Below are 16,387 nucleotides of genomic sequence, written 5' to 3'. Positions count from 1 at the left end.
ATTTCTGATAGGAAATTGGCACTTAGTCTTATTGTGGCTCCCTCATATGTGACAAGTCGCTTTTCTCTTGCTGCTTTCAGAATTCTCTGTCACTTGACATTCTGATTAGTATGTGTCTTGGAGTAGGTCTATTAGGATCTATTATGTTTGGAGTATGTTGCGCTTCTTGGACATGTATATTTAAGTCTTTTGTAAGAGTTGGGAAATTTTTAGCCATTATTTCCTTAAATAGTCTTTCTGCCCCCTTTCCCTTTTCTTCTCCTTCTGGGACACCCACAACACATATGTTTGTGTGTCTCAGGCTGTCATTGAAGTCCCTGGAATCTGCTCAATTTTTTCCATTCTTTTCTCTATCTGTTCTGTCTGTAAGAATTGTCCTGTCTTCTAGTTTGCTGATTCTTTCTTCTGCCTATTCAAATCTTCTGTTGTATGCCTCTAGACTATTTTGAATTTCTTCTATTGTGCCTTTCATCCCCATAATTATGTTTCTTTTTATACTTTCAAATTCTTCTTTATGCTCACCCAGTGTCTTCTTAATATCTGTTATCTCTTTAGCCATATTTTCCTTCATCTCCTTGAATTGATTTAGGACATTTGTTTGCACATCTTTGATTAGTTATTCCAAATTCTGTGTCTTCTCTGAAGTTTTAATTTGTTCCTCTGACTGGGCCATATATTCCTGTTTATTAGAATGGCTTGTAATTTTTTTCTGATATGTAGGCATCTGATTATCTTGACAAGTTTACTCTGGAGGTCAGTTTTTCTCTCTTGTTGATTGTCTTTGTGTTAAGGCTTTTTTGACACTTGGTTCAACTTATTCTAGAAGTTTAGAATTGCTTATGTTTAACTGATCAGATTTTCAACTCTTCTTCATCAGATTCTTGCCCTGAATATGAAGTATAATTTTTAAGATTGCACTATTTGTGCAATTGTTTCACCCCCAGGAGAAAGCTTCCTTTCCTCTGTTCCTTCTCTGGGAATCTTGTTCTGTTCTGCTTGTTTTTGTTTTGACTGCATAGTATTTTTTTTTACACTCTTTCCATCATCTCCAGCTGCTTTTGCCTGGAGGACAAATTCTGAGAGGAGGGTCACCCTGGAGAGAGCTTTCCCAAGTCAGTGTTTTCAAGCCATAACAGGTCCAGGGACTCATGAAGGGGGCTCAGACCAGCCCCAAAGATCCCTGGGGAGAGGGTCAAGAAAGATGTCAAAAGCTTTTCTGATGGCTTCCCAAAGCTGCACTTCACTGGACTGCCCAGCAGATGGCACCCTTCAGCAAAGTGTTACCCACAGCCCTAAGGAGGCACTATGTCTTTAAACCTCCACCACCTCTTCCACTGTCAGTGGTGAGGCTTAAACAATGGCTATATCCACCTTTGACTGGGGTGGGTTGAAACAGTAGCTCTGAGCTGGGATCCAACAATCCAAATTCACTAATCAAAAGCCATGGTCAGTGCTTGGCCATACCCGTCCCCCCCCCCCCACCCCCAGTGTTCTTGGGGCAGAGGATTTTTATATCACTTTCTGTCCATAGCAGCTAACCATGAGTGAGACTGCAAGGTGGCCTGCTGCCACTTGCAGTGAGCTATCCACAGTTCTTTACTCAGTTTCTCAGCCACTTCCTCCTCTTTCTCCATGGATGCTGTACAGTCTTCTTCTGGCCTCCAGAGCCCCAGAACAATTGTTTTGGACACTTTCTGCCCATTCAATACCTCTTCTGGAGGAAGGAGTGAGTCCTGGAGCTCTCTACTCTGCCATCTTCCCCGGAAGTGACCTGAACCCTCTAGCTTTATGCATAACCTTAGCTACTTATGGCCTCAGAATAAATTTCTGAAACAAAGAGTATGAATGTATTTTAAAGGCTTTTGATTAATGTTGCTGAAGTACCCTTTAAAGACTTTTAGAATTAACACCCCTTCCAGTAGTATATGAGAGAACCTATCTCTGCAACCTCTCCCCTATTGGAAACTAATTATTTAAAAAATCTCTGACCATTTGATAATAAAAAGTAGTAATTCAGTGTTGCCTTAATTTGCATCTTTGGTTATTAATGAGGTGTGTATTTTTTTATAAAATTGTTATGATTATGTTTTAGAAGTGTTGGATTAGACAAGAGGAAAGATGATCAAAGGAAACTTCAGTGGGTGACCCACAGTGAGTCTTGCCAGGGCTTTCAAGAGAGAGACAGGGATATATCCAGAATGAGCAAAATCTTGAGAAAGACAAAGATACGGGGTGAGGGATTAGGAGAAGACAATGAAAATGTGTGTCACTGTTGTGAGACTCAGAAAATGAATATTTAAAAAAAGAATGTCTATTTTGGAAGGGGTATCCTATGATAAAGTCAAGGATAAAGGTGCTAGAAGGCCATTCCAGGAAACTATTTCAGAGGAGCATTTAAGCTCCTGATGGAATGGCTCTATGCAGTGATGACAAAGGAAGAAGGGGAAAATGGGAAGGAGAGTAGGAAGACAGCTAAATGATGTGATGGTTGAGTTCATGTGTCAACTTGTCTAGGTTATGGTGTCTAGTTGTTTGGTCACGCAAGCAATAGCCTGATTGTTACTGTGAGGGTGTTTCATGGATTAGCCAGTTGATTGCGTCTATGGCTAATTACATCTATAATTAACAAAGGAGACTGCCTTCAGCCATGAGAGAAGTCTTATCTAATCAGCTGAAGGCCTTGAAGGGAGAACCGATGATTTCAGCGTCAGAAAGAAGAATTTCTTGGTAAGAAGGCTAGACTTACCAAGCCACAAGGGCTGGCCTTGGGAATTAAAGAGCAGTCTCTCGTTTTCCCGCTGGCAGGCAGGAGCTATATACATATCGCTGCTGATTATTCGCTGTAAGTGGCTGTCCTGCCAATGCAATTCACGGCCCTCGATGGCTCTAGTGAACACTGTTCGTCTTGGTCTGGATAAGGAGTCTGGGGAAAGAAAGAAATACAGCAGTTCAAATGTTGAGCAATCTGAAGCTGTAGTGCCTACATCTTTTTTAGAGTGGAAGGACAGGCAGAAGGATAGTATGTGGTTAAGTGAAAACAGCCCTGTGGCTATCTATCTGGGTGTTAGTTGTGTTGCCTCTTTCTTTTTTTTAAAATTTATTTTGAAATGCTTTCAAACTTATAGGACTGTTACAAAATAATACAAACCCCATATAGAAAATTCCAGCATACTCCTATCACCTCAAGATACCCAGATCCACCAATTTTAACATTTTGCCACATTTACCATATTATTATAACTATCCATATATCTATCAGTCCATCTATCTACCTATACATCTTTCTAACCGTCCACTGATTTATCAAACTGTTTTCTGAACACTTGAGTGTAGGTTAAATACATCATGCTCCTTGAATACTTAATACTACCATATATATTTCCTAAGAACAAGGTATTCACTTATGTAACCACCTTAAGTATGGTTCTCAAGGTCAAGACATTTAACATTAATAAAAAGCTTACAATCTATATTCCGATGTTTTCATATGTGCCAATAATGTCCTTTTGAGCCTTTTCTACTTCCTTGTTATATTGCATCCAGGATTACATATTGCATTTGTGTGTCCTTGTTTTTTTTTTTTTGTCGCACGTTGGGGAGAGAGTGATGAATTTATTTGCAGAGTTGGGCTTAGAGAGAGAAAGTCCACATTTGAGCAACAAAAGAGGTTCTTTGGAGGTGACTTGTAGGCATAATTATAGGTGGGCTTAGCCTCCCCTTTATAACCATAAGTTTCACAAGAGCAACCCTCAAGATTGAGGACTTGACTTATGAAGTAGGGGGTTCCTAAGTTCACATATCATGTTATGTCATTGTCTCGTTAGTTGTGCGCTCTCTCTCTCTCTCTCTCTGACTCTCTCTCTCTCTCTCCAGTTGTGGTAATACATATACAACATTAACTTTCCCATCTCAACCACTCCCAAGCATACCATTCACTGGGATTTCTCACATTCACAATGTTGCAGTATCTGCACCACCATCCATTACTAGAACTTCCCCTTTATCCCAAACAGAAACCCTATATTCATGTCGCATTAAATCCCCATTCCCCCTGCCCCCACCACCTCTGGTAAGTTGTACTCTACTTTCTGTGTCTATGAGCTTGTATATTCTCTGATATTTTCTTTGTGGTAATCACGGGACTCAAATTTAACATCCTAAATCTGTAACAATCTCATTTGTTTTGATAACAACTTAACTTCAATAGTATACACAAACTATGCTCCTATAGTGTACAATTTCCCCACTTTTATATAGATCTTGTCACAAATTACATATTTATACATTATGAATTCAAAACCATTGATTTATCATGACATTTTATGCATTTGCCTTTTAGATCCCATAGGAAGAAAAAAGTGGGATTACAAATTAAAAAATACAATAGTACTGGGATTTATATCTGCTCATTGTTACCTTTACTGGCGATCTTTATTCAATCTATTGTCTATTGTCCTTTCCTTTCAACCTATAGATTTCTCTTTACCATCTTTTGTAGGTCTGGTCTAGTGATGAAGAACTCCCTTAGCTTTTGTTTATCTGGGAATGTCTTAATCCATCCCTCATTTTTGAGAGATAATTTTGCTAGACATAGAATTCTTGGTTGATTGTTTTTCTTTAAGGACTTTAAATATGCCATCCTATTGTCTTCTGGTCTCCATGGTTTCTAAGCAGAAATCTGCTGCTAATCTTATTGAGATCTCTTGTATGTGACTAGTCATTTCTCTTTTGCTGCTTTCAAAATCCTCTTTTTGTTTTGGACGTTGACAATTTCACTCTAATGCATCTTTGTGTAGATCTCATAGAGTCTATCCTGCTTGGAGGTTATTGTGCTTCCTGGATGTGTATATTCATGTCTCTCATCAGATTTGGGAAGTTATGGGCCATTATTTCTTCAAATACATTTTCTGCCTCCTTCTTTTTCTTTTGTCCTTCTGGGACTCCAATGATGTGTATGTTGGTACACTTGACGGTGTTCCACATATCCCTTAGCCTTTTGTACATTTTTCTTCATTTTATTTTCTTTCTCCTCCTCACACTGGATAATTTCACTTGTCTTCTCAACTGTCTTGTTCAAATCTGCTGTTGAATCCATCTGAGTTGTTTTTCCATTATTGTACTTTGCAGCTTCAAAGTTCTTTTTTATAATGTCTATCTCTATTTTGTTCAGAAAATGTTTTCTTAATTTCTTTTAGTTCTTTGTATTTGGATTCCTTTAGGTCACTGAACATATTCCAGGGGACAGACGTCCAGGTCATTCCACCTCTGCAGTTGTTACAGTCAACAGGATTTTTCCTCCAGTTTGCAGTGTGGATTTAAAATGATGCACACCCATAAGGCACCTAAACAACATTTACATTGTTTCTAACATCTTTTAAATTGCCTATCAAAATATCTCAGTAATGAACATTCTTGTATGTAAATATCTATGCAGTTATAATTGCTTCCTTAGAATAAATATTTAAGCAGGGTAATCACAGGTAAAAGGGTATGAATAGCCACATATTTAAAGTCTTTGATTAACAGCTCCAAAATATGAGCTTCCTCAGGTTTGGTTTCTGGCAAATTCTTTTTTTTCCTGTGAATGGGCTGTACTTTCCTGTTTCTTCATGTGTTTTGCAATTTAAAAAATAAAACAGTTTTATTCACACACCATATAGTTCATACAAAGTATAGAATCAATGGCTGTCAGTATAATCACAGAGCTGTACTTCCATCACAATCAACTTGAGGATATTCTCATTGCTCAAAAAGAAAATCCCATACCCTTTATAACTCCTACTATTGACACTTAGCATTGTTATAGTACCTTTGTTACAACTTACTAAAAGAATATTACTGTTAACTATAGTCCATAGTTTGCATTAGTTCTATTTTTCCCATATAACAGCATAATATTAATGTTTGCAATAGTGACATGCATTTGTTGTAGTTTCATGTAAGAATATTCTTGTATTTGTACAATTAACCACAGTCATCTAAAATAGGGTTCACTGTGTTATACAGCCACATGTTTAATCCTCTAGCTTTCCTTCTAGTGGCATACACAACCCTAAACTTCTCCTTTCAACCCTAATAAAACCCATAATTCAGTGCTGTTAATTACATTTACAGTAATGAACTACCATCACCTCTATCCATTTCCAAACATTTACAATCAACCTTATTAAAAATTCTGTACAAATTAAGAATCAGCTCCCCATTCTCTACCCTCATTCTGTCTCCTGGTAACCTATACTCTAGATTTTGACTCCAAGAGTTTCCTCATTATTATAATTGGTTCATATTAGTGAGACCATACAATATGTCTCTTTTTGTGTCTGGCTTATTTTACTCCATATAATATCCTCAAGGTCCATCCATGTTGTCGCATGTATCAGGACTTCATTTCTTCTTATGGCTAAATAATATCATTTTGTAATTTTCTATTGAGAACTGGACATTGTGAATATTATGTTGCTATTACTCTGGAAATCTGGTTCTCCTACTCCTCTAGGATTGCTAGGATTTTGTTGTTGTTGAGGACTGGAGCCATCACTTTGTGGCTTTTTCACTCTTTCTGCTCCCAAATGTGTAATGGAAAGAGAAAAAAGAAAAAAAATAGGTACTGTTAAGATTCCTCTGCCACTTTTCCCAGGGTGGGGGTGTTACGCCATGAGAGCTGGCCCCTCCAACGATCTGAAGTAGTTAATCTAAAGCAAATGATTGGGGATCAGACCAGGAGCCTGGGCTGCAGTCCCCACTGCTGTCTGCCATGCAGTTGGGGGATGAGGGATGGTAGCTGCTACCTGGAGGGTGAAATTCACCAGTATTTACCACAATTTACCAGTCTCTTCGTCCAGCTCTTGCCTGGATGTTACACAGTATTCCACTAGAATTCAGAGTTTAAAAATAATTGCTTAAGACAGCTCCTGCCAGTTCAATAGTGTTTTGGTCAGAGATTGATTCCTGGCGCTTCCTACTCTGCCATCTTCCCACAATCCTCTCTCTCTGGATACTCTTTAAAGGTGCTTTTTACAGGCCCTCTATCCTCCCTTGAAGTAAAACTTCTGAACTAAAACCATGAGACATTAAGAACCTCAAGGTTAGAGAGGATTCATGTAGAGGGCTCTAGGTCTTTATGATGGGCATGATAAGGACACTCTAGATGTGGAAAACGACTGAATCCCCACTGTCAAAGATAAAAGCTCATCTTTATTTAAGCTTTGGCATTTCAAGATGAACAAGATGGCAGGCTTTTCTTATTCAGGATGACTATTCTGATAGCAAAAAGGCTGTCCAGCCACAAATGTTCCAGGGCTTTAGCCTCCCAACTTTTGGAGTTCCCAGCACGAAGAGTTCCTTGGCTTACCTGGGCTGTGACTGGCATTCTGGGGAAGTGCATTGGTGATGTTGGGTAGCTCATGTCCATAGTTCCCATCTTCCAGGGGACAGACGTCCAGGTCATTCCACCTCTGCAGTTGCTGCAGCCAACAGGATTTTTCCTCCAGTTTGCAGTGTGGATTTAAAATGATGCACACCCATAAGGCACCTGGAAAATAAACCAACCCACATTTTTGATATCTCTTTTTTGATTAATATATAAGTGCTAATGTTTCAGCTTATTCTTTTTCCTTCTATTTTTAGTTGTTAGGGGAAATTTCCAAACCAACAGCTCTTCTCAATATTAAAAACCAGGTCTGCTACTAGGGTTTTTAGAACCAGGTTATTTTTTCCTTCTCCAAGCTTCCGTAAAGCAGAGTGACCATCTTGATATCTGGATCAACAGCAAGTGATATCATTGTGAAACTTCAGATTATAGAGACAAAGAGAAAATATATGGTTCCAGAGAGAAAAGCAATACACATACACCACATACGGAACTCAAATGGTCTGGTACTTCACAACAGCAACTGGAAGCTAAGAGGACAATGGAGTAATGTCTTCAAATTTCTGAGTGAAAGAGGATTTCCAACTTAGATTTTTATACCCAATCCAAGTATCAATCAAAAGTTAGGGTGGAATACAGACATCCAACAATGAAAAATTCATCCTGGATTGTAGAAAATTCATTTACTGTGTGCCCTATCTTAGAAAGCTATTGGAAGATGTGCGCCACCAAAGCAAGAGAGTAAACCCAGAGAGTAGAATGTAGGATACAGAAAATGGGGTCCAACACAGGAGAAAGGAAAAGGGAAACTCTGAAATGATAGTGAAGGGCAATTCCTGCATGGTTGCTATGAAGCAGGCATAGAGAGCAAACAATCTACATTAGGGACAGGTGTATAGAGGGTTTCAGAAGGAATGTTTCTAAGAAGATGATATAATTGATAGATTATTGGATATGACTGAACATATTAAAGGACACAGAAAATTTTGCAACTTCCCTAAAGCCAAACAACAAACAAACAAAAATAATGATTAATTCCTAAAGGGGATAAAAAGTTGTACAAGAAACTAAATGTAATAATAGTATGCCACGTGACTCCGCTACAAATAATATTTATATAGTCACAATAGTGTAAACACTGAATACTGATTCAACCCCAAATCATAATATATAATTATCTGGGGCAAATGAGGGTTAATGGTATCTGTGTGTGTGTGTGTGTGTGTGTGTGTGTGTGTGTGTGTGTGTGTGTGTGTGTATGTGTATTGGATAGCCGTAGAGAGGTAAATTCTTATCTTTAATGGTAGGAAGGTAAGAGATGATATTTAAACTTTAAAAATCAAGAAAAAAATAAGAATGTTATTTTAAAATATGGAGTCATGTTAGGAAAAAAACCACCCTAAATAATTAAAAATTGCTCTTTCTGAGAAGTGGGAATTGGGGATGATATAAAGGAATGGGGTGAGGGAAAGCTGTTTTTGTTATAAGCTTTGTAGAACCATTTGACTTCTTATCCTATGTACCTGTATTACTTTGTTTTACAAATAGGACAAGAGGGAAACAAGAGTTCCTGGGTAGCGAGGAGGAGGGAAGGGTATATACCCAAAGAGGAGAGAAGACATAAGCAAAGGTAAAGATGCCTTCAGGGGTAATTTTAATACCTTTGAATATCTAGTCTACTGGATTTTATTCTTTTGGTAGAGAGTTTTTTTAAGCTAGGATGTTGCCTTTCAGTCCTGCAGGGACTGCTAATTCCCTACCAATTACAGTGCCCTTCATGAACACCAGGTAGTAGAAAATCCTTAATATTTAGGTGCAGGAGATAAAAAATTTGGATCAGAGTGGCAGTAAGAAAGATGCACAAATATTCTGATCACAAAAGAGTTACTTTCTCTTATTTTTCTTCATATCACTGTTCTTTCCTTGTGGTGGCTGCATTTACATTGTCTACTGGTTCTCCTGAAATTAGTATAGGGAGGGATAGAGTCCCACCTATCAACAAACAAAAAAGATAAGAATGACCTCATCATTTAGGATGAGGGGAGAAGAGGGCAAAGAATTTTGAGGAACCACCAGTACTTAATAGGGGGAAGAAGAGGAAGAGGAACATGCAAAAGATAACAAAAAAGAACAATCAGAGAGGTGGAAAAGCAAGGAGAAATTTGTGTCACACAAGCCAATTAGCAATGTCTAATGTGGGAGATCAATATTACTGAAACATTTATTTTGTAGTAGTTAAAGTAGTTTAAGAAGTGCTTTTCATCTATAGAGAAATAAAGGATTTTCACAAGTAGAATGAGGACCAAAAGAGGCCATTACATTTGGAAACTAGGGCTCTGGTTACCTTAGGGATGGCAAAATCAATTGGATAACAGGAACGGAAAACAGATTGGGTGAGTTAAGAGAGGCTTAAGAGGTAATGAAATGGTGTGCTAATAATTATAGTCAGCTAGGACTTCCTATTTCCTAGACATTTAGATATCAAGAAAGGAATTTCTAGAAGATGAGTACATTTTCACCTGCAAGTTAAAAATGAATTTTCTGGCTTATTAATTAGGTCCTTATGAATTTATTTCCAAAATATTTAGAGAGCGTAAAACCTCTAAGAAAGAGCCAAAGCAAAAAACCCTGCAGCTGCCTGCAAATAAGAGTATGAGATTGCATTACCAAATGCCCCAAAGCATATTTTCCTGCAACTTAAAAAAAGGTAAAACACTTGAACCAAAGGTACCTCCTATAGAAACCAGAAGTTTATATAAATATTCTATATTAACTATAATACTATAATAACGGTTATCATTTATTTATTTTTGTGGACTAGGCATTATATTAAACACTTTATATATATTATCTCATTTATTCTTCCAACTCTGAGGGGGAACCAAGAATGATCCTTAGATTTTCTTCATGTTCCCCTAAATACCCATTGATGATATGTACTGAGATGGGGACAACAAGAGGAAAATCAGGTTTTGGAGGGAAAATTGAGTTCTGTGATGGTAATGTTAAGTTTGATGTGTTTCCTAGAAGTGGTGGGCAGCTGGACATTGAATCTGGGGCTCAGAGTAAAGGTCAGGGTTGGAGACATAAATTTGGAACTTACCTTCATCTGGACATTATCTGAGGCCAAGGGACTGGATGTGATCGCTTGGGTAGAGGATGTAGACAGGGAAGAGGGTGCTACAGAGTACCTAACATTTATAAGGACTGAAGAAAGGCAGAGAGTAGTTTGCAAAGGAGACTGAAAGAAAAGTAACCAAGAACTTAGGAGAAAAACCAAGAAGGTGTGAGGTTATGGAAAACAAGAGAAAGAAAGTTCTAAGAAGGGTATGGTCAACTTTATTGAAAATTGCTAAGAGGTCAAGTGAGAGGAGAACTGAGAAGTGACCAGTGTGTCTGACAACATGGAAGACACTGGTAATTTTGACAAGAGCTACTTCAGTGGAGTGGTGGCAGTGAGCAATGGAAGCTCAATTGGAATGGGTTCAAGAAATAACTGGTAAGTGGAAAGAGTTTTCAGAAAACTTTTTCCAAGTGTTGCTTTGATACAGAGGAGAAATGTCAAAAGCAAGAGCTTCTCATAATGAACCCAAGTATATATCAAGAGCTTTAAAAGCACTGGGAACCAGCTCTGTTACTTCCCCTCACCTACTTTTGCCCTAAAAGCCAATCCCAAGTCCACAGCACAATCCTGTAGTTGGAATAGAAATTATTACAAGAGATTCAGGCTTCAGATGAAATCAATTCTCTCAAGAAGGCTAATTTCAAATTCTTAAGAAACATGCACTTTGAAAAAAAATATAAAACAGTATGGAATCAATGGAAACATTGCAGAGAATGCTTGCTTTGGAGTCAGACAGATTAGGATTCCAGGTTAGAGCCACCACTTACTAACATGTGACTTGGACCAAAATATTTAACTTTCATAAACTTATAAACTTTTTATAAGCTCAATTTTCTCATCTAAAACATGGAGATGCTAACATCTTACCCTGATCTGGATGTTATCTGCCCATAATCCCTTCTGAGGAAAGCATCTTGAAGCAGTTCCCAAGTTGCCATGGTTTGTGTCATGTGATTGTGTAACTCTGGTTACAAATGGTTGAACTGGTAGCTGAAGATTAATAGTGCAACATTCCTGTACTTCAAAAGGTGTGATGTCATGTGTGCTGGTTGGAAGCTGTTATGTATCCCAGAAAAGGCCATGTTCTTTTAATCCATTCTTGTGGGTGCAGACTTATTGTGGGTGGGAACTTCTAAGTAGGCTATTTCAATTGAGATGTGACCCACCCAATTCAAGGTGGGTCTTAACCCTTTACTGAAGTCCTTTATGAGAGGATAAAGGACAGAGAAAAGCCAGAGAGCTCAGAGAGAGAAACACCCAGAGAAACTTAGAGGAAAGCCCCTGGAGGAGCTGAGAGAGCCACTGAAACCAGGAGCTGAAAGCAACAAAACTCAGGAGGGAAGGACCAGCAGACGCCAGCTATGTATCTTGCTATCTGACAGAGGAACCCGGGATGCTAGTGGCCTTTCTTCAGAGAATGTATCTTCCTCTTGATGTCTTAATTTGGACATTTTCATGGCCTTACAACTGTAAATTTGTAAGCTAATAAATCCCCATTGTTAAAAGCCAGTCCATTTCTGGTATATTGCATTTTGGCAGCTTCAGCAAACCAAAACATCATGGCAGACAGTTTTCTATAATTGTTTATTTTATCCCATATCCAGAAGTAACCAGAGTAATCTCTGTTTCTTTGCAATAAACACAGTTACCTCATAGGGATGTTATGAGAATTAAATGAAATAATGTGAGTACAATCTTTAATACAGGGACTGGCACATAACACTCAATAATGTAGCTATTCATTATTAATAACAGCTCCAAAACCGTTGCTGCCTCAGGGGATATCAGAAGCCTCAGCACCTAAACCAAAAACCCAGGCTTACCAGTCCCAGAATAACCAAGTGAGCCCTAAAGTCACAAAGCCCCACCACCCAAAGCTTTCATCCCTAAACCTATAAAATAGTGGAGAATTCACTAAAATCCCAAGACACAGTTTTTTCTTGTGCTATTTTGTATGAACAATAAAGAAAAAGGAGCACAGGACATAAGGAACTCCTTAAGATCCAGGGGAGGTTAATTCCATCCAACTAAAGTTTATTGTTGCTTTCTGAGGTGAGGGCTATATGGAGGAGGTTGCCTTACTATAACTTTTACAATAAAATCCAAAAATGGTGCCATGGTTGCATGGGGAATGCAGGGCATGGAAGATTCTGAAAACAGAGAGAGGAGTTGAGTATCAGCATTGCAACAGTGGCCTTGAATCAGGGGAATAATACAGAGAATGATGACCAAAGAGGACTGCCCCTGAAGGGAAGAGCCTAGAATAGAGAAGTCATTCAAGAGGTCACTGTTCTAATCTAAAAATACCAAGACCTTCAATCAGACCAGTGGCAATGGGGAATAAAAAGTGGGAATAAATACTAAATTGTATTTTGCAGGTTGAGAAATCAAATGAAGTTGGTGATTGGATATAGATAATGACAGAAAAATGACCCCTTGACAAGGAAAAACAAGGGATAGTGGTACCATTGCCAGAGTATGGGGAACCTTTTTTATAGGGGAAGATTGAGTTAATGTTGTATGTCTCAAGCTTGAGGTGATCATGCAGTATTTCAGTGGAAGTGTTCAATGGGCAGCTGCTAATATGGGACTGGAGAGCAGATGAGTGGAAAGAAGTTGAGGTTGAGATTTCAAAGCTGTCCCCATAAAGGTAAGCTCTGAAGCCATGGCATTAATAATTAAACAAAAAAAAAGTTCTCAAAGGAATATAAAGAGCATGAGGTGAAGGCCCATGTCTTGGAAACTGCCCTATGTCTAAGAGGTCTGGCTAGGAGTAATCTAGAAGAGCAGACACATGGAAAGCAACAAAAGTGAGGATGGTAAGTAGTTGGAGAGATAGGCTAGTGCCATGTAAGGAAGGAGGTCTTCTTTCAGAAAGTCTTCCATGTGGTAACATCTGGAACAGAATGCTGATGTCAACAGCAAAGAACAAAGCTGTGTAAGCAACAAAAGTAAGTTTCAGAACTACTCTGGATGGCCTTTCTACAGCCTAAATCTTCTACTGCCTGGGTTAAAGTCCATGACAGCAAGTGTTCACTAACACTGTTGCAAGAGGCAAACTGGTAGGATGGAGCATTATCTAAGTGAAGAGGACTTACCTAGTTCATCCCAGAGCTGTCTGCATTTGTCTGTCATGCTTGTTCCTTGCTGTCTCCAGAGTGTGAGTCGTGGGTCAGCCATAAACTGCTCAGTTATTAGTGTCAGCATCCTGGCTCCATTAGAATCTCTCATCCGTAGCATCTCTCGAACCTGACATAAAAGGAAGGGCAGGGGTTGGTGACTGCATAGCATAAAAAAGTAGCTGGATTCAAGGAGGGGAGGAAGGCAAGATGAAGTATCTGAGCACAATATATCCAAAGAGCAAGAATATATCCAAAGGACTCTTGCTCTGTAAGCAAGTTCTCTGCATCAATCAAGAAAGTAGGCTGTGAAATCCCCTAGTTCTGAAATATTAAATCCTTTTTAGTACTTTACAAAGACTAGAGTCACTGCTGAGACTCTAGTTTCTAAGACCTTAGCAGGTAGCCTTGGGTTCAAAGCAAGGGAAAGGTTGCTTTCTTACTAAAACTCCCCAGTAAAACCATGCTAACTCATTTAGAGAGTGCAGCAGAAACAACACAACTACCAAGGTGAGGCAGTAATGCTCCCAGGATGCAGCCTGCTCAGGTCTGCTCTGATCTGCCCTTCCACTAGGTTTCAAGCATTCAGTACAGCTAGGTCAAATGAGCTGGCTACAATGCATGAAGCCAGAGTGTGGTGAGCCATGTTTACCTAAGAAGGTGAAAAAAAAAAAAAACACACCAAAAAACCTCTTCATCTCTTACCTTGGCAAACATTGAGTTGAGTTGCTTTCCAGAACCATAGTAACCCCCATGGGAAAGAAAGAGCTTCACTTGTTCTTTCACTTGTTCTTCATCCAAATGCCAACAGTTCTCATCGTCAATGCTGGCCCCAGCTGTAGGGTCAGGGGCACCTGTGAGGAAGGGAACCCTAAAATGAATCCCCTGAGTTCATATGCTACACATTCAACAGGAGGGGTACTTTGAGAGCATATTCAAGTACAGATGAACATTCTGCTTTAATCTGGACTTTGTCAACTGTGTGGTCCTAGATAAATGCAAAAGATCTAAAAATAACTTTATGTTCACTTAGGTCTCAGTTGTATCCTCTCACAAGGCCTACAAATACCATCTTAAGGATAAAAAAGCCTAAAAGAAAACACAGAAACATGAAAATAGTGATGTATTTTTTTCTAGGACAGTGATAAATATTTTTTTGTTTTTCTATGGAGTTCAAATATACCTTAATGTACATGTGTTATTTTAAAATCAAGGTACTTTCTGAGAACATAAGCAAATTCTATTTTTAAAGTTCACTATAATACTATAGTTTCTCCAGTGGATTCAATACTTCAAAACATCTAGAAATTTGTCCCTAAACCACAGGCAGAATTGCATACAGAATAATATAATTTTATAAATTTATACTCAGAAATATATTTCTATCTGGGATCACCTTGGCAACACCCTTAAAACAGTGTTGTAGTTATTTACAAATTCCTCTCCCTTAATAGCCTGTCAGATCCTTGCTCATAGTTGAATTACCTATAGTGTAATGCTAGTAATGTGACAGACACTCAGGAAATGTTTGTGGAATGAAAATTTAATTTTCCTCTCTTACTCTCTCAAAGAGTCCTGGGACAAATATTTAGAAATCTGCTTCCAAGTAACAATAGACCATAAGTAGACACTCTTTAGGTGTAGTCATACAACAGGTTACAAATTTATGTCATGTTTTAATCTGTCTACCTTTCTCCTTGTCTTTCTATGTCCTGCTTAAATGAAATCTAGGTCTGCACAGCAAAGATGCTCTTCTGCTAAGCTTTTTTTTAGTGCAATTTATTCTCCAAGGAATCAGGAGAGCTCACACAACCATTCATTCCAAATACTAATTAACACACATGCCAGTTTAAGCTATCTACTATATGCTATTTTTCTTCAAATGCTTATTCTAAACACAGATCTGCTTTTATCACTTCCTTGCTTAAAAGTCCTCAGCGAGGCACTATTCCTGCTAAAGTAAGTCTAAATGCCTTAGCTTGGCATTTAAGACCCTCTATACTGAGACCCTAACTTTCATTTCTTGCCTTGTCTTCCCTATACTTATGCTATTCTTCAGCCAGAAACTCAGTGTTCTCTGAAGTCAACCACATTTTCTTATCACTTTACTCATGCTTCTCCCTTTACTTTACGCTCCCTGACCACAACCTATTCTTTGGCTAAATATCAACAGTTCTCATTGTCAACATTACCTCAGCTCTAGAGTCACAGCCACAGTGAGAAATGAAAACCATAAAATAAGTATACAGAGAGGCTAATGGTGCCCAGTTCATGTACTGCTTAATTCATTTGGCAGGAGGGGTTCTTCTTTTCCCTGCTCACCAAGTTAGCCATATACCCCATTGCCACCTGCAAAAGTACTTCCATCTTATGCTCATATGCTCAGCAAATGAAAGCAGTAACACTCTTCATAGAACTTTATTATTACTTCTCTTTAAGATTACTGCTTTATGTTTTATATTAGGATTGTGCATTTCCTATATATTCCCAAATAACTGAATTTTTTTAAGGATAAGGATTCATTTTTATGCCTCACAGTGCCTGGCTCATTATAGCCCTGACTTAATATGTAAGAATAAACAAACAGAGATCTCATTGTCCACATAGACTTAAGCTCTAGATAGGCTAATATTATATCCTATACTTCTTTTATATCCTGAAAGTGGCAAAGCAAAACAAATATACTCATCTTTAAATATTTGTTAATAACAACCATTTATTGAGTGCTTCCTACTTGACAGTGCACTTTCTGTATATCTGCAGTAGAATGTATCC

General features: G+C 38.4%; 1 protein-coding gene across 1 annotated transcript in view; it reads right to left on the bottom strand.

Annotated features, from left to right (window-relative positions):
- The window catches only part of ZSWIM5 (zinc finger SWIM-type containing 5), a 250,126-nt gene that overhangs the window by 24,831 nt on the left and 208,908 nt on the right, over positions 1–16,387 (bottom strand). Inside the window, exons 3-6 of the mRNA XM_037827381.1 lie at positions 14,318–14,466; positions 13,592–13,742; positions 7,352–7,531; positions 2,747–2,923 (exon numbers count right to left, since the gene is read on the bottom strand). Coding sequence (XP_037683309.1) covers positions 2,747–2,923; positions 7,352–7,531; positions 13,592–13,742; positions 14,318–14,466 — 657 coding nt within the window. The remainder of the gene's footprint in view (positions 1–2,746; positions 2,924–7,351; positions 7,532–13,591; positions 13,743–14,317; positions 14,467–16,387) is intronic.

Source organism: Choloepus didactylus, chromosome 2 (assembly GCF_015220235.1).
Source record: "Choloepus didactylus isolate mChoDid1 chromosome 2, mChoDid1.pri, whole genome shotgun sequence".
Lineage (NCBI taxonomy): Eukaryota > Metazoa > Chordata > Mammalia > Pilosa > Megalonychidae > Choloepus > Choloepus didactylus.
This window is presented reverse-complemented; position numbering and strand designations above follow the sequence as displayed.